Source organism: Lynx rufus, unplaced genomic scaffold (assembly GCF_022079265.1).
Source record: "Lynx rufus isolate CCGP_SWC_20201006 ecotype Redwood Valley unplaced genomic scaffold, mLynRuf1.p SCAF_20, whole genome shotgun sequence".
Taxonomy (NCBI): domain Eukaryota; kingdom Metazoa; phylum Chordata; class Mammalia; order Carnivora; family Felidae; genus Lynx; species Lynx rufus.
The window spans coordinates 28,277,917-28,295,943 of record NW_025814835.1 but is presented as its reverse complement, the minus strand read 5'-3'; the positions used below and the strand labels follow the sequence as shown (position 1 = coordinate 28,295,943).

General features: G+C 39.1%; 1 protein-coding gene across 3 annotated transcripts; it reads left to right on the top strand.

The window, feature by feature from the left end:
- Window positions 1-115: 115 nt before the first annotated feature.
- Window positions 116-14,873, top strand: HAUS1 (HAUS augmin like complex subunit 1). Of its 3 annotated transcripts, none has more exons than XM_047086446.1 (10): window positions 116-186; window positions 961-1,135; window positions 5,817-5,952; window positions 7,581-7,715; window positions 9,212-9,335; window positions 9,736-9,801; window positions 10,996-11,067; window positions 11,307-11,354; window positions 12,599-12,683; window positions 14,543-14,873. In XM_047086446.1, the coding sequence occupies exons 1-9, from the start codon at window positions 157-159 to the stop codon at window positions 12,647-12,649; spliced, it is 837 nt and encodes a 278-aa protein (XP_046942402.1). In that variant the 5' UTR covers window positions 116-156; the 3' UTR covers window positions 12,650-12,683; window positions 14,543-14,873. The 3 variants fall into 3 exon arrangements, with proteins under 3 accessions (XP_046942402.1, XP_046942401.1, XP_046942400.1); XM_047086445.1 differs by lacking the exon at window positions 14,543-14,873 and adding an exon at window positions 14,421-14,536; XM_047086444.1 differs by lacking the exon at window positions 14,543-14,873 and having other exon boundaries at window positions 12,599-13,487.
- Window positions 14,874-18,027: the final 3,154 nt, after the last annotated feature.

Here is an 18,027-nt window from a genome sequence, read left to right as displayed (position 1 = left end):
AGGACTCAGAGGCCCAGAGTCCTAGTAAAAAACCACAACTCCCAAAAACCCTTGGCCCAGAAGGGGCGGGACCAACGGTGTATGGGCGGGGCCTTCCGAGCGAGCTCGGCACTTCTCTCGTGAGGAGCTTCTCGAGAAGTTGAGGGAACGGCGGCTATGGAAGCACAGGAAGAGAAAGAGGCGCAGGTGATGGGGCGGGAGCCGGGCTTTGCGGCGTCCTGGAAACGGCGTCTTTGGCGACACACTCCTCGCCCGCGCATCTCCTGGGCGCACCATTTTAACTTTTGTCCTCCCCTTGCTCCGCGGATCGGTCTTTAGTCCGCCTTGGCGATCTGGGAGCCCGACTCCGCTTAGACCCCCCCACCCCCCAGAAAGGGCGTTTCCCTTCCTTGCCCGGGCCTCTCCTTGCTGGGACTCGGGCTTGGACAGCGGTGGAAGAGCCCCCTGGTAGGAGATCCCTCTCAGCCGACTGGAGTGGGACTTCCAAATCCAAACCCACCTTACAGCCAAGCTTCCCCGTTCACCGCTGCTTCCTAGTAGGATTTTCACACCTGACCTGATTCCTCGGCCTGCATCCCAACTCTAGGTGCCTCCCAGAACAGCGGGGCTTTTGGTGTGTTGTTGGGGGCAACTTTTTTTTCAGACTTTTCACGTATAAGAAAGCTTGAACACCTTCATATTGAGCTTTAAAATTATCCGAGTGATGCACATTATTAACGTATACAGCTTTGTAGCTTTAGGAAAATATAGATTGTTTTATGGTAATTTTTTTACTTGTGCTTGCTCACTTTTGTCTCCTGACGTCTAGTATCTATCTCCGTAAAGACAAATTATAATGTGAAATAAATAGAACATTTCTACAGCACATTTTCTTTGCTTCTGATCACTTCTTTCGAATATTTGCTTCATGCTTTTACAATAAACAAGGTTTATAATCTTTGCCTTTCTTTTAATGGTTAGGTTGCTGCGTGGTTGAAAAAAATATTTGGAGATCACCCCATTCCGCAATATGAGGTGAATCCTCGGACCACGGAGATTTTACATCACCTTTCAGAACGCAACAGAGTCCGGGACAGGGATGTCTGCCTGGTAATAGAGGACTTGAAACAGAAAGCAAGCGAATATGAATCAGAAGGTGAGATTAGTAAGAGTTTTGAATAAGGTAATAACTCGAGATGACTATATTTTATATATAACGCTAAAGTATACAAGCTTTAATTTAAGGTAGACTGCTTGTTAGTTTTGCTTCTTTATTTTACCCAGATTTGCCTCCCATTTTGTTACAGCAACTTAATAAGCAATAAATGTCATTATAATATAAATTCAATTGGTACTCTGATAGCACAACAGTAACCCCTAAAACATGAAGCTAAACGTAGCCTGACATACAAGATGCCTGTGGTTTTTCACTTACATATCTTTTTGATCTATTTCCCCATCTCCATGATTTAGTTACAGTGAGCCATTGGGACATCTTAGGTGGCAGCCATGAACTATGAGACTTGTACAAGTCACACTATTAGTATGTATGCTACACCTGTGTAGCTTGAAAGAGTGTATTTGGGAAACCTGTTGTTTTTATAATACTAACCACACATTAAAAAACAATTGATGAAAGTCTTTCTATGGGTCAGAATATACAAAAGAGGAAAGAATTGAGACTTGCAATTGCCCTGTATTTAACTAACTTACATGTGTGGCATGTGTTACATGCCATGTTTTGAGTGTAGTGCAATTTATATTGTAATTCTATGTGTGGGCTTTTTTCCTGCTTTCTTTTAAAAGTTAACATACAGCAAAATTGACTTTTTGTTTTGGTGTACTGCTTTTAGAATATATATTACATTTCTATGACCCAGCAGTACTTTGTATGCATATTATGTTATACAATTGCTTTTTAAATCAGGAGAAAAAATATGCATTTATACTCTTTATAATTCCCTGGCCACCTTTCCTGGTGTTCATTGTTGTTTCCGTGTGCATTTGAATTATTGTTTGGGGTCACTTGCTTTTAGCCTGCAGAACTTCCTTTAGTATTTCTTATAAGTCAAGACTGCTGGCAACCAATTCTCTCAGTTTTTGTCTATCTGGGAGTCTTTATTTGCATTCATTTTTGAAAGATAGTTTTGCTAGATGTAGGATTCTCTGTTGACAGATTTTCTTTTAGAACACTTTTCACTATGTTGTCCCATTGCTTTCTGGCCTCCACTGTTTCTGCCAAGAAGTCAACTGTTAATCTTATTGGGGTTTCCTTGTAAATAACAAGTCCTTTTTCTTTTGCTGTGAGAACAAGATTGTCTCAAGATTGTCTCCTTATCTTTTACTTCAACATTTTTACTTTGATATGTATGTTTGTGGAGCTCTCTGCATTTATCCTACTTGGATTTGTTGAGTTATTCCTTGAATGTGTAAATTATTGTTTTTCAATAAATATGGGAACTTTTCAGGCATTATTTCTTTGACTATTTTTTCTGCTTTTTCTCTTCTGTATGACCATTGTACATATGTTGGTGTGCCTAATGTTGTTCCTCATTTTTCTGAGGCTCTTTTATTTTTCACTTAAAAAAATTTTTTTTATTTTAGAGAGAGAGAGCACACAAGCAGGATAGAAGGGGAAAGAGAGAGAGAGAGAGCTCCATTGCTCAGCAAGGAGCCCGATGTGGAGCTCGATCCCACAACCCTGGGATCATGACCTGAGCTGAAATCAAGAGTTAGACATTCAACCAACCGAGCCACCCAAGTGCGCCCACTTTTTTCCTCTCTGTTCTTCAGCTTCCATAATCTCTTATCACTTTATCTTAAAGTTCACTTATTATTTATTCTGCTACTTCAAATCTATTGTTTGTTTTCTCTAGTGAACTTTTCATTTTAGTTATTGTACTCTTCAACTCTAGAATTTCCATTTATAATTTCTATCTCTTTTTGATAGTCTCTATCTGATACAACATTGTCCTTATACCTTTTGTTACTTCTTTAATCCTTTAGTACTGTGAACATATTTATTATGGCCGTTTTGAAGTCTTTTTCTGACAAATCCAATATCTGGTCATTCTGACAGGCAGTTTCTTTTGCTTACATTTTACTATGGGTCATGCTTTGTCGTTTTGCATGCCTGTATATTTTTGTTGGAAACTGGACATTTTAGGTAATGTAGCAACTCTGAGTACTAGTCTCCCAACACCCCCAGTGCCCCAGAGCTTGTTTTCATTGTTGTTTTCTTATTTACTTAGTGACTGACTGCTTTTAATGAAGTCTATTTACCCCTGATGGTGTTAAGCCTCTGATGTTGCTCCTCAGGGAGGCACAGACTTAAGTATTCCCACAGTCACTCTGGGATGTCAGTGGTTTTGGGGACTGTCTTACTCTCTTTCATAGACCACATCCAGGTGTAAAATTCTGGTAATTGACAGCTGATTATTGTTTTCAGCAATAATCAATTTATGATTTATTGATAAATAAATTTATCAATTTATGTGGGACATAAATTGTTCTACAAGCTAATTCAATCAAATTCTGGCACCCTTAAAGGAGTAGTTTTACAGGGCAGTGTTTGATATTTGTTGTGACCCAAGGATGGCCCCTCCTAGATGGCTTATTTTCTGGTTCTCCCATGTAAACTAACTAGCCCGCAGTTCGACTCTTCTCCCAATTGCTTTTTGCTATAACTTCCATTGTTTTCGAGAGTCTCCTTAGGCTTGGACTTCTCCAGGCTCTGTTGCAAATGAAATCAGTTCCTTTGGGAAGATACTGGGCATTATCTCTTCTATGGCTTGCTTCTTCCTCTGCACAAAATCTCTGAGCCAACGATCTGGAGGTGAGGGTAGAGACAATAGCAACGTTTTCTCCAAGTGACACCCCTAGTGTAGATGCTGAGTGCTGGGTGGACGGGGGAGTACAGCAGACTTAGGTCCTCTTGACTTGACTTTCCTGGTCTGAAATCACCACCTCATGAGCTGGTGCAAGGGCCCTCAGGGCCCTGGTATTCTCAGCATGGTAGATGCTCACCCATGGTAGAGCTTGATACTAAGAACAGTGGCTGGGTGGGGGAGCCCACACCTCTCATCCACATTCATCTAGGACTTAGTCTCAGCAACAGAGAGCTGGTGGCAGGATGAGAAACACTGAAGTCCTATTCCTCCTGGAAAGAAAGCCCTCTGGCTGGGAGCTGGGGGCAGAGGGATCCCTGTGTTCTTGACTACAACAGTCTGGAGTGGAGTCTCTGCCTCCCTGAACTGGGAGAGAGAAGGAGAGAGTGGTTTTGGTTTACATATCACAAACTCACCTTCCTTACTGAATTATCATAGATTTTCTTGAATAGATGTTTCTTCATTTGCTGTTTGTTCTTAGGACCATTTCCAGAGGTTTTAAATCATTGTGTTTTAGTTCTGGTTTTGTTTTTGTGTTTGTGTTTTTACATGGTTGGGTTTCTTTGTTTGTTTGTGTGTTTGTTTACAATTTTCACCACTTTCACTGGACAGCAGGTATGCAGAGCTCTTTGCACTGGTAGGCTGGAAGCCTTAACTCCTGGTCTATTGATTTTTTTTTTTTAATATTTTATTTTTAAGTAATTTCTACACCCAACATGGGTCTCAGACTCACAACCCCAAGATCAAGAGTCACGTGTTCCATCAAGTAAGCCAGACAGGCACCCCTGGTCTCTTGATTTTTTGACAAGGGTAACAAGACAATTCAGTGCAGGAAAAAAATAGCCTTTTCAATGACCAGTGCTGGGCTAACTGGATATCCACATGTACAAGAATGAGGTTGGATCCTGCCTCATACCATATGTAAGAATTAACTCAAAATACATGAAAAACCTAAATGTAAGAGCTAAACCTAAAACTCTGAAGACAAAATTGGTGTATATCTTTATGACCTTGAATTTGGCAATGGTTTCGTAGCTATGAGTCCCTAAACACAAACAACAAAAGAAAGAGTAGATAAATTGTACATCATCAAAATTAAAACTTTTGTTCTCAAAGGACACCATCAAATAAGTGAAGAAAACAACCTACAGAATGGGAGAAAACATTTGTAAATCATATCTGATAAGGGACCTGTATTTACAACATATAAAGAACTCTTACAACTCAGTAATAAAAAGACATATTACCCAATTAAAAATGGGAAAGGGATGTGAATACACATCTCTCCCAAGAAAATATAAAAATGACCATTAAGCCAGCATTATTAGCCATCAGGGAAATGCAAATGAAAACCACAATTCCTTTTCACACCTATAAGGAGGGCTATAATCAAAAATAAAAATATTTGGGTCTTGAGTAACCATTTGTTAAGTTCTGTGAATGACCACTATGCAAAAAAAAAAAGACAAATAAACAACTGTTGGTAAAACAAACAAACAAAAACTTGTTGGTAAAGATACGGAGAAATTGAAATCCTCATACACTTCTGGTGGGAATGTAAAATCATACAGTCCCTTTGGAAAACAGTCTGGCAATTCCTCAAATGGTTAAAACATAGTTACCATATGACCACCAGTTCCACTCCTAGGTATATACCCAAATATGAAATGAGAAAAGACAGAATGTAGATTAGTGGTTGCTAGGGCTTCATGGGTTGGGGAATTGGAATATGATGACTAAGAAATGGTGGGGTTTCTTTTTGGGGCAATGAAAATGTTCTAAAATTGATTGTATTGATGGGTATACAACTCTGTGAATATACTAAAAGCTATTGAGTTGTATACTTTGGGTGAGTGGATTATATGGTATATGATAAGTTGTCATTAAAGCTGTTAAAAATTAAAGTAAAACAAACATCTTAGTCACCATAGAACTCTTATATCTTTTCAGCCAAGCACCTTCAAGACCTTCTCATGGAAAGTGTGAATTTTTCCCCTGCCAATCTGTCTGGCGCTGGTTCTAGGTACCTGAATGCTTTGGTTGACAGTGCAGTGGCCCTTGAAACAAAGGATTCCTCACTAGCTAGGTAATTCTTGTGACAGTTTTCATTTCTGTAATCATATGTACTGTAAGGTCTCAACTAAGGACTTTTTGTTTCACTGGGTAATTCTGTATAGGAAATTAACAATAAATCCCAAAACACTGAATTTACTTAATTCCTTCTTATCATTGCTAGTAAATGTATGTATTTAATTCAGATAAACCTGGCATTGTTTAAATTTTAGTGTTTTCTTCTTTCAGGATTAGGTTTGTGAAGGTTGCTTCTCACATTTGTTTGGAAAGAAATTAGGTAACACATTATTCCCCGTAAACAATAAGAAAAGCAGTAGCCTAAATTATCTTATTCAGGGGCGCCTGGGTGGCTCAGTCAGTTAAGCGGCCGACTTCAGCTCAGGTCATGATCTCGTGGTCCGTGAGTTCGAGCCCCGTGTCGGGCTCTGTGCTGATGGCTCAGAGCCTGGAGCCTGTTTCAGATTCTGTGTCTCCCTCTCTCTGACCCTCCCCTGTTCATGCTCTGTCTCTCTCTGTCTCAAAAATAAATAAATGTTAAAAAAAAATCTAAATTATCTTATTAAGCATAGTGAATTTTGGTCATGTCCCTACCCTACTGGGTAGAGTAGATTACAGACCTTTATTCTTTGTGACAGGTATTCCACTTATGTAATGACGTTATTCTTTCTAGCAACCCTAAGAGGAAACTAAAGCTCAGGAGAGGTGTATTAAATAACTTCTCCAAGCTGGTAAATGGCAGATTTGGGATTCAAACCCAGCCTGACCCCCAAGTCCATGTGATTACCATTGGTGGCCATATCTCAGCTAGGACTACCACTATAACTTAGAACCAGAGAACTGTATAGCTATTCTACTTAATTGCCCATATAAAACTTGGAATTTATATATATTCTCAGGAAGTAGTGTTTCAGGTATAAGAACATAAGAAACCTAAACTTGAATTCAGTCAATTCAGCAGACACCACATACCAGTTATACGCTAGGCATATAGCTATGTATACGTACAGGCAGAGGAAGCAGAGATGAATAGGATAGTAATTGGCAGCAAGGACTGTCTCTGCTCACAGTCAAATAGGGGAGATGGGTATGTAAAACTATAGCATAGAGTGACACCTTTAACAGTATAAGAATGTACAACCTGTTGATAAGTAGTACAGAGAAAGGGGTAGTGAGTTCCAGAATAGGAGTGAATCTTATTTGAATTTTAAAAGACTAATTGAAATTTACCTGAAGAAGAGCTTTCCAGGAAATGGGAACAGCATATAAAAAAATACAGAGAGGAGCGCCTGGATGGCTCAGTCAGTTGAGCGTCTGACTTCAGCTCAGGTCATGATCTCACAGTTCATGACCTTGAACCCCATGTCAGGCTTTGTGCTGACAGCGTCGAGCAGGCTTTGGATATTCTCTCTCTCTCTCTCTCTCTCTCTCTCTCTCTCTCTCTGTCTCTCTGCGCCCATCCCCCACTCGCGTGTACGCACTCTCAAAAATGAATAAATGTTAAAATTTTTTTTAATTATTAAAAAAATGCGTAGAGCATGATTATAGAAGAATCCACATTAAGACAAAATCATTGTTAGAAATGAGGAATAATTATCATTATTGTCCTTAATGTCCATTTATGTGACCAGATCCTTTTTTTAGTTTTATCCCCGCAGTGAATGATTTGACGTCTGATCTTTTCCGTACCAAATCCAAAAATGAAGAAATCAAGCTTGAATTGGCGAAACTTGAAAAAAATCTAACTGCAACTTTAGTGTTGGAAAAATGTCTACGAGAGTAAGTAACTGAGTTGAAAGTGGTGATGATGTTTGTTATACAGGCAGTAAGAGGACAGTGTCAGATTTAGTTTTGACAGTAGACGGGATTTAAAACAACACATTAGAAACTGGAGTCCATACGTGGTTTTCTAAGTAAAAAATGACTTGGGTGGAAGTAGGGATTGGGTACAGACTTTCACCTTTTACTTCATACTTTTTCTTACCATTTTTTCTCTTTTATGAATAGCCTGGGGTTTGGGGCGCCTGGGTGGCTCAGTCATTTAAGTGTCCATCTTCAGCTCAGGTCACAATCTCACGGTTTGTGAGTTCGAGCCTCACATTGGGCTCTGTGCTGACAGCTTGGAGCCTGGAGCCTGCTTCAGAGTCTGTGTTTCCCTCTCTCTCTCTGCCCCTCCCCCTCTCACATTCTGTCTGTCTGTCTCTCTCTCAAAAATAAATAAACATGAAAGAAAAAAATTAAAAATAATTAAATAGCCTGGGTTTTATAATTTTGAAAATGTATGTGAATTTTTCTTTTTGACTTATAAACCATGGTGCAACCTAAAGTCACATTATATTTGGTTGCCCCAGAGATTAGATGCTATAGATCAGGAGTGTGGATATGCACAAGTAATTTGGTGGTGTGTAAATTTATTTAACAAATATTAAGTATGTATATGCAAGGCACTGTATCATGTCACATTTAGGAAAGAAGGCTTTGAGACTTCCATAATTCAAATTGCTTTAGGATATATTAAATCACTTTTTTAAATAGCAGGTTCACTTTCTCCAAGAATAATTGGCATAGATTAATCTTAAAATTACTTAGTATTCCATGAGAAAAATCCCAGGTGGCAACATGGAGTGGAGAATGACCTGGGAGAATACACCGTAGCTAGTCCAGGATATAAAATCTATGGTAGAAAGTAGCAAGTATGTTGTCTACTTTTGGCTAATCCAGAGTATTTTTTTATTTATTTTTTTTATTTATTTATCTTTTTTTAAATTTTCTTTTTTTCAACGTTTATTTATTTTTGGGATAGAGAGAGACAGAGCATGAACAGGGGAGGGGCAGAGAGAGAGGGAGACACAGAATCGGAAACAGCTCCAGGCTCCGAGCCATCAGCCCAGAGCCCGACGCGGGGCTCGAACTCACGGACCGCGAGATCGTGACCTGGCTGAAGTCGGACGCTTAACCGACTGCGCCACCCAGGCACCCCCAGAGTATTTTTTTAATAATAATTCCACTGAGGAGAAGAAAATGTTTTCAACTCTACTTTTTTTTTTCAATATATGAAGTTTATTGTCAAATTGGTTTCCATACAACACCCAGTGCTCATCCCAAAAGGTGCCCTCCTCAATACCCATCACCCACCCTCCCCTCCCTCCCACCCCCCATCAACCCTCAGTTTGTTCTCAGTTTTTAAGAGTCTCTTATGCTTTGGCTCTCTTCCACTCTAACCTCTTTTTTTTTTTCCTTCCCCTCCCCCATGGGTTCAACTCTACTTTTTAAAGGGATCTAAAGAAGGCAGAGTTGCATCTGTCTACGGAAAGGGCCAAAGTTGACCATCGTCTTCAGAACATGGATTTCCTAAAAGCAAAGTCGGAGGAGTTCAGATTTGGAATCAAAGCTGCAGAGGTTTGTACAAAGGACTGAATATATTTAGTTCTTTTCAGACTTCTTGTCGACCTTCATCCTCACAACTAGACATATGCTTACTTTTTTACAGATAAGGGAACTACAGAGAAGATAGGTCACTTACCCAAGGTCACGTAGCTGCTTAGCAGTGGATCCAGATTCAAACACAGGCAGCCGGGCCCCAAAGCCCGGGGGCCCCAACTCTTAGCGCTGAACCCACCTTGTCACAAATCTGTGACTGTTTGAAATGACCCACATGCAGCATAGAACTGCTTAGATGCATGTGGTCTTTCATCTATGATTTGTAGCTTCTCTTTACTGTGTTATATGATGAAAATATGTCACGATGGTCACTTTGAAAATACTTTTTTTCACTAAACTCCCTTTTTTGTAATTATAGGAGCAACTTTCCACCAGAGGCATGGATGCTTCTCTGTCTCACCAGTCCCTCGTAGCGCTCTCAGAGGTGAGCCTATTTTAACCCAATTTAGCTTTCTTTAGAATCTTAGCACACAATCTGCCTTTTCATTTGCTTCTTTTTAGAGAGCTTTATTCACTATTGACCTGTTTTTCTTTACCTCTGTACTTTATGTTCACTAGTATTTATACCTTTATTACGTGGTTAGCTGTATCTATCCTCACATTTGTTTGGTTTCCTTTATTTACTACTATATGCCAGAAACTCTTTGCTAGAGTCCGTTATATATTATTGATTTATTTATAAAATACATTTATTGAGGGATTATGTGCTAACCATGTAGGTCCTCTTCTTCTCTTTCCATGTACAGTAAAAATGCAGGCCCCAAAACTCATATAGGATGCAATTCTAGGTTTTTAGGTTGTGTAAGTGTTTCATGTATTTTGATAGGAAGAGGGAGAAAGAGGGGGCTTTGTTTTATTTTATTATTACTTATTTATTCTTAAGATTTTTTTATACTTTGATTTGGGAATCTAAAGTTGACAGTTCATAAGTATGTATTTGAGATTCTAATTGTTCCCTTACATTCTGATTCCTCTTGATCACATTATTCTGTCTTCCTAGACAGCATATTTAGATCCTAGTCTTTTTTTTTTAAGATTTTATTTCTTTTTCATTTCTTTTTAATTTTTAAAATACTTATTTTGAGAGAGAGAGCAAGAGAGCAGGGAAGGGGCAGAAAAAGAAAGAGAGAAAGAATCCCAAGCAGGCTCCATGCTGTCAGCACAGAGCCTGACATGGGCCTTGAACTCAGGAACCGTGAGATCATAATCTGAGCCAAAATCAAGAGTCAGGCGCTTAACCAACTAAGCCACCCAGGTGCCCCTTTAAACATTTTAAGTCATCTCTACACCCATTGTAGGTTTCAAACTTAAACCCTGAGATCAATAGTTGCATGCTTTACCAACAGAGCCAGCAGGTGCCCCATTTAGACCCAATTCTTAATAAATGGGAGTATAACTTTTCTATTTTAAGCATCTAATAAGGATTGTTTCCATTGGAAGTGAGTTTTTTATTCCTATATCTTTGAACCTCATTTAACACATTGATACAATTTGATGTATTATTTAAAATATCTTAATGTTAACATTTATTATGTTTTATTTCAGAAATGAGCAATATTTAGTTGCGTTATGAATATCTCTATCACTCTGTGACTCTTGGATTTTTTTCCACCCCCAGAAATTGGCAGAACTAAAACGACAGACAATACCTTTGAAGAAAAAATTGGAGTCCTATTTAGATTTAATGCCGGTAATTATTTTTATGAATTAAAAAAAGTCGTCGCCAACTTTCCCCGGGGGTACTAACTGATCATGAAAATACTGGGTTCATGTTTAAGGCTTTCAAGTCTCCGCTGAGTTTCAGTGTTGTGTGTGCACTGGATACACTCCGTAAGGTGTTTTGCCTTTTGAAAAAGATTGTTGCACTTTTTCTCCTTGAGTCCTAGTTGAAGCAACATAATCTTTCCTTGTTTTATTTTTCTTTAAAAGAATCCGTCGCTTGCTCAGGTGAAAATTGAAGAAGCAAAGCGGGAACTAGTAAGTAGTTCCAGTTTTTTTCCTTCCTATTTTTTAAAAATAAAGGAAAAAACACTGATATGGCTACAGCTCCCTCCACCCTTCTTTCCTTCCTATTCCAAGGTAAACCACGGTCTCAAAGCTGTTGTGTGTCATTACCATGCGTTTTTTAATACTTTTTTGGATATGTGTATGTGTTTCTTTGCATAAAAAATATATAGTGACCTTTTATGTCTTTTACATTTTCGCATAGATTTTCCTAATTGGAAAAGGGGGGTTGCAAGACAGAATATTCTTTTTTTTTTTTTTTTTAATTTATTAGTTTATTTTGAGAGAGAGAGAGACAGAGCAAGCAGGGGACGGGCAGAAAGAGGGAGAGAGAGAATCCCAAGCAGGCTCTGTGCTAACAGCGACCCAGGGCTCGATCTCACAAACCGTGAGTTTGTGACCCAAGCTTAAATCAAGACTCGGATGTTTAACCAGTTAAGCCACCCAGGTGTCCCAAGACAGAATATTCTAAGCAAATGAATTAACAAAGGTGTATGAACTAGAAAACGGAGGACTTTTCCAAGCTTTGACAAGTGATGCGGCCCAGCTGTTTAGGGGTATGCAGTGGACAATAGGACTAAAGAAGGTCAATTGGTTTATGATATAAAGGACCTTAAATATAAAGGGAGTTGAACTTGGAGGCTGTATGGGACCACTGAACATTGCTGTGTGTTTCTTAACTTTCTAAGCTAGAGAGAAATGAAATGTGATCAGAGCTATGCTTTTTGATTAGGCCAGTTTTTAGGAAGATTATTCTGGAATCAGTATATAGGGTGGATTAGAAGAAGGAGAAAGAAAACTGCAGAAACGGTTGGTGTATTTAGACCAGGTGAGAGGTAATGAGAAAGTGTCAACGAGAGAAGAAAAGAGGTGACGTGAGAGATGTTGAGGAAATGCATTGGTCAAGCAGCAGAGGTCAGAAAAATGTGTTCATGTGTCTTTATACTGATACACTGATTCATCTCTCTAAAGGGTTTTTCCCCCTTGAGATGTTAACTAGAATCAGGGGTCTGAAAACTTTTAGGGTGTGGGAAAGAGGGGGGCGAGGTAAAAGCAAGGAATGTCTAAACATACTTAATGTTTATAATTGTATTTTTAAAAATTTCTGTTTTAATGTTTTTCTTTTTTGCTTCCCTTATTTTAAATAACACTAGAAGTTAGAGGACCTGTTTTATATCCTTATTTGTAGAATTTATGGTGGTTCTTTCTTCCTTTAGGATACCATTGAAGCTGAGCTTACAAAGAAAGTAGATATGATGGAACTGTGACCAGAGTCCAGTAAGCTTCATCGTCCCTAACAAAGTAAATTGAATAAGACTTGAAAGAATTGTTTCCTCTCCTGTGCCTTAATAATTTAACACCTGTATAATAACGTCACTGTTGATGGAACAGTGGTTTCTGGTTGTGTATTGCATTTCTGTGCCCAAATACACAGTTTTCATATTACAAACTGTTGTGGGTTTTCTATGTTGCTGACAGTTAAGTGTCCCTCGGTGGGTCTCTTTGGTGAACATTATGACAGTTGTCATGCAGTCACTTGTGAGGCCAACTAAGTGAAGAGTTCTGTAACTCAACTTACGTTTCTCCCCAGCCCTCCCTCTAGGGTTTTGCTGCCTTCCTTCTGATCAATCACCTGCCTACCTCCAGATGTTAATATATGCAGGAATTTAGTTGAAAGAGATGACCTTTTAAATCAGTAGTAGAGAGACAGATAATTCAACCCATGGTGCTATATCCTTATTTCATGCCTTATGTCAGGATAATCCCAAGGATCAAAGATTTAAATGTTAAAAAAAAAAAAAAAGACAATAAGAGAAACCAGGGAAAAGCTTTAATGTTTTGACTTTTAAATAATCATAGAGTCAATAACAGAGGACCAAATCCAGGAGCCATAAATGAAATGATAGAATTATTTGAAAATTTGGATTAAAAAATTCCTACATGGCAAGATCTTTTATAAGTAAAATCAAAGGCTGTTACAAACGTGGTATAGGGAAAAAGGAGAAAGTTTTCATTGTGTTCCTTTTTGTACTTTGAAAAATTTTGTACCATGTGATTAAGAAGCAACGAGTTTAATTAAAATTATTTTATTTATTTATTTTTAAAGTATGATCCTCTGTCATGGCTTTTTTTTTTCTTTTAATATTTATTCATTTTTTGAGAGAAAAAAAGAGAGCGCAAGTAGGGGAGTGGCAGAGAGGGAGGGAGTCACAGAATCCAAAGCAGGCTCCAGGCTCTGAGCTGTCAGCACAGAGCCCGATGCGGGGCTTGAACCCACAAACTGAGAGATCATGACCTGAGCTGAAGTCAACCACTCAACCAACTGAGCCACCCAGGCACCCCAGCAACCAGTTTAATTTTTAAAAAAGAGGAAAATGAAACAATGAGGGGTTTTGTTTTTGCAATCAGTTCTTTTTTTAATGTTTATTAATTTGTGAGAGACAGAGACACAGCATGAGTGGGGGAGGGTTAGAGAGAGAGGGAGACATAAAATCTGAAACAAGCTCCCTGGTCTGAGCTGTCAGCACAGAGCCTGATGCAGGGCTCAAACTCACAAGCCATGAGATCATGACCTGAAGTCAGACGCTTAACCAATTGAGCCACCCAGCCACCTGCAATCAGTTTTTTTAAAGGTTACCTAAATGACCTTAAAAATTTCCCACTCCTTTCCCACAAATATGTGGAAATATAATATACAAAAGACGTTTGTATTTCCTTTTTTGAAAACTGTCCATATCATTTAGCCATGTAGGTATAGTGATTTTGTCTTTATCTTAACAATTTATAAGAGCCCCTTGTATATTAGCTAAATTAATCTTTTGTGATTTGCACTGTAAATATTTTTCCCAAGTTTGTCATTTTTCTTTTGACTTAATTCCAGTGTTTTTGGTAAGGCAGCTTGAATTGATTGTGGAAATGACCACAGTAATTCTTCTGTCCCTGGGCACTCACCCGTTGTGTGGTGACTTTGCTACTTCTCCCGTCCAGAGATGAAGTCTGTATCTCTACCTCTTGGCTTGGCCTTGTGATTTGTTTTAGACAATGAGACAATAGCGAATGTAACAGAAGCAGAGGATTAAAAGCTGTGTATTGGAGCTTGCCCTCTCTTATGGCTCTGGAATTCTGAAACCACTACGTAAAGCAGCTTGAACTGTTGGCAGATGAGAAGCTACATGGAGCAGAAACAAGTGATTCCAGCCGAGCCTTGCCCTCACCCAAGACAAGCAGGCTGCCAACTGCCAGCCATATGAATGAGGCCTTCTTAGACTGTCCAGCCCCCGTCAAGCCACCAGCAGGCAGCAGAGATCAACCAACCTGGCCTGGGCCAGAAGCCCACAAAGTCAACCTATAGTATCATGGGAAATAATAAATGATTGTTATTTGAAGCTTATTTTGAGTTTTGGGCTGATTGTTAGCTGCGGTAGCTAATTGATAAAAGTAGCTTGTGAAATTAATGTTCAAAGTAAAAGGAGAGCAAACATATACACTGTAAGAATCAAAGAAACTTAGGACCAGCATAATTTTATAAAAACAGTAATTATATTATTATTTTTATTTTAGTTTGTTAATGTTTACTTTTGAGAGAGAGAGAGAGAGAGAGCACGAGTGGGGGAGGGACAGAGAGAGAGGGAGGCACAGCATCTGAAGCAGGCTCTGAGCTGTCAGCACAGAGCCCAATGCGGGGCTTAAACTCACAAACCGGGAGATCATGATCTGAGCCGAAGTCGGATGCTTAACCGACTGAGCCACCCAGGTGCCCCTAATTTTTTTGTTAAGTTTATTTTTGAGAGAGAAAGAGCGTGAGCAGGAGAGGGACAGAGAGAGAGGGAGACACACAATCTGAAGCAGGCTCCAGGCTCTGAGCTGTTAGCACAGAGCCCAACTGTGGGGCTCAAACTCATGAACTGTGAGATCATGACCTGAGCTGAAAAACAGGCAGAAAGAAATTAGCAAGGATACAGAGTATTTAAACAACACAATTTACAAACTTGATCCAATGGACATATAAAGAATCCTATACCTACCTGCCACGGGATACACGTTCTTTTTAGGTGTATCCAGAACATTTCAACAGTTGTCCAGGGGCTCCTGTCTGGCTTAGTTGGTAGAGCATGTGACTCCTGATCTCAGAATCATGAGTTCAAGCTTGGAGATTGGGCATGGAGCTTACCTTAAAAAAAAAAAAAAAAAAAAAAATTGTCCCAAGAGTGGGCAGTAAAGGAACTCTCAACCACTACAAAAGCACAGAAACCCCATGCAGCATGTTCTCTCATCACAATGCAATTAGATAAAAAAAATAACCAAAAAGTTCTATGTTTGGAATTTAAGAAAAACATTCTAAATAACCTATGCATCAAATAATAATATGAATTAGAAAATATTTTGAACCAAACAGTAATTAAAACTCTGAAGGTCAAAACGTGGATTTCTGCTTTTGGCCCAGGTGGAGAAGAGTGATCAGACTGACTGCCTTGATTTACACAGAAAAACAAACAAAAATTAAGAAACAATAGTCTTCAGATACTGAATAACAAAGAAGCACAGGACATTCATTGATAAGAGAAAAAAATTAGATGAGTCCTATGATTGCCCCAGCTTACTACATGGAAATAGCTAAAACTGGCTAACTTTTGTGTTTCGGGGCTCCTGGGTGGCTCAGTTGATTGAATGTCCGATTTTCGATTTTGGTTCAGGTCATGATCCCAGGGTCAAGGGATCAAGCCCCATGTCAGGCTCCAGGCTGAGTCTAGAGCCTGCTTAAGATTTTCTCTTTCCCTGGTGGGGGTGGGGGTGGGGGGTGGAAAACAGGTGATGGGCATTGAGGAGGGTGCTTGTTGGGATAAGCACTGGGTGTTGTATATAAGTGACGAATCATGGAAATCTACCCCCCAAAACCAAGAGCACACTGTATACACTGTATGTTAGCCAACTTGACAATAAATTGTATTTAGAAGAAAAAAAATAAACAGGTGAATCTGAAAAGAAAAAACAAAAGTTACATATATAATTACAATTTTGTGAAAACATCTGTGGCTTACCTTTTTATCAAGACTACAGAATGTAATAAACTCTCAGTGTATTTTATATAAGAACTTATGTTACAAGAAGATGATGAAGAAAAAAAAAACAAGATGATGAGGGTCTAAAAAAAAATAGATTCCCTCTTTCCCTCTGCCTCTGCCTCTCTCTGCCACTAATGCTCTCTCTCCCCCTCTCTATCTAAAATAAAATAATAAATTAAAAATATTGGATCTTCAAAAAAAATTTTTGTCTTTCAAAAGATACCATTAAGAAAGTAAATATGGGTGTTTGGCTGGCTCAGTGGGTGGAGCATGCGACTCTTGATATCAGGGTTGTAAGTTTCAGCCCATGTTGGGTGTAGAGATTACTTAAAAAAATTTTTTTTAAGTGACTAGACAATCTGCAGAATGGGGGGAAATACTTGCACATCCCATATCTGATAAGGTACTTGTATCCAGAATCTGTAAAAACTTACAACTCAATAATAAAAGGCGGGATGCCTAGGTGACTTGGTCGGTTGGGCATCTGACTCTTGACTTCAGCTCAGGTCATGATCTCACAGTTTGTGGGATAGAGCCCCTCGTTGGGCTCTGCCCTGACAATGCAGAGCCTAGTTGAGATTTTCTCTCTCTCCCTCACTCTCCGCCACTCCCCCATGCTTCCCCTCTCTCTCTCTCTCTCTTTCTCTCTCACAATAAATAAATTGACTTAAAAAATAATAATAAAAGGCAAAAAAATCCAGTTAAAAAAATGGGTAAGGTATTTGAATAGACATGTCTCCAGTGAGGATGTACAGTTGCCCAAATAACCACATGAAAAGATGTTTGACATCATTAGTTATCAGGGAAATAAAAATCAAAACCAGAGTGAGATATACTACCCCCTGCTCACAAGCTGGCTAGGACAAAAAATTACAAGTGTTGGTGAAGATGTGGACAAATGAGAACCCTCCTACACTAATGGTAGGAAGAAAATGCTAGAGTCATTTCAGAAAATGGTTTGGCAGGGTCTCAAATGATTAAATATAAGGTTACTGTATGACCCAGCAATTCAACTCCTAAGTATATACCCGAAAGAAATGAAAACATATGTCCACACAAAAACTTATACGTGAATGTTTGTATTAGCATTATTCATAACAACCCAAATGCCCCCCAGCTGATGAGTGGACAAACAAAATATGTTCTGTCCTCACAATGGAACATTATTCAGCCATGAAATAAAAAGGAATGAAATACCAGTACATGCTACACCTTGGGTGACCCTTGAAAGCATTATGGGAAGTGAAAGAAGACAGTCACAAAAGACCACATGTAATAGGATTCTATTCATATGAAATGTCCAGAGATAGAAAGTCAATTGATGGTGCTTAGGGCTGGGAGGATGAGAGGTACGGGCTGAGAGCTAAGGGTACAGTGTTCCTTTTGAGGTAATGGTTGCACATGTCTGTGAATATATTGAAAACCATTGAATCGTATACTTTATTTTTTTAATGTTTATTTTTGAGAGGGAGGGGAGGGACAGAGGAAGAAGGGGACAGAGGATCTGTTGAAGGCATGGCACTGACAGCAGCGAGCCTGATGTGGGGCTCGAACTCATGAACCGTGAGATGGTGACCTGAGCC

Excerpts from the sequence above, each read along its gene's own strand:
- HAUS1 (XM_047086446.1), top strand. The coding sequence starts at position 157 with ATGGAAGCACAGGAAGAGAAAGAGGCGCAG. Across the intron at positions 9,336-9,735 it reads TTGGAATCAAAGCTGCAGAG|GAGCAACTTTCCACCAGAGG; the intron begins GTTTGTACAAAG and ends TTGTAATTATAG. Across the intron at positions 11,068-11,306 it reads CCTATTTAGATTTAATGCCG|AATCCGTCGCTTGCTCAGGT; the intron begins GTAATTATTTTT and ends TTTCTTTAAAAG.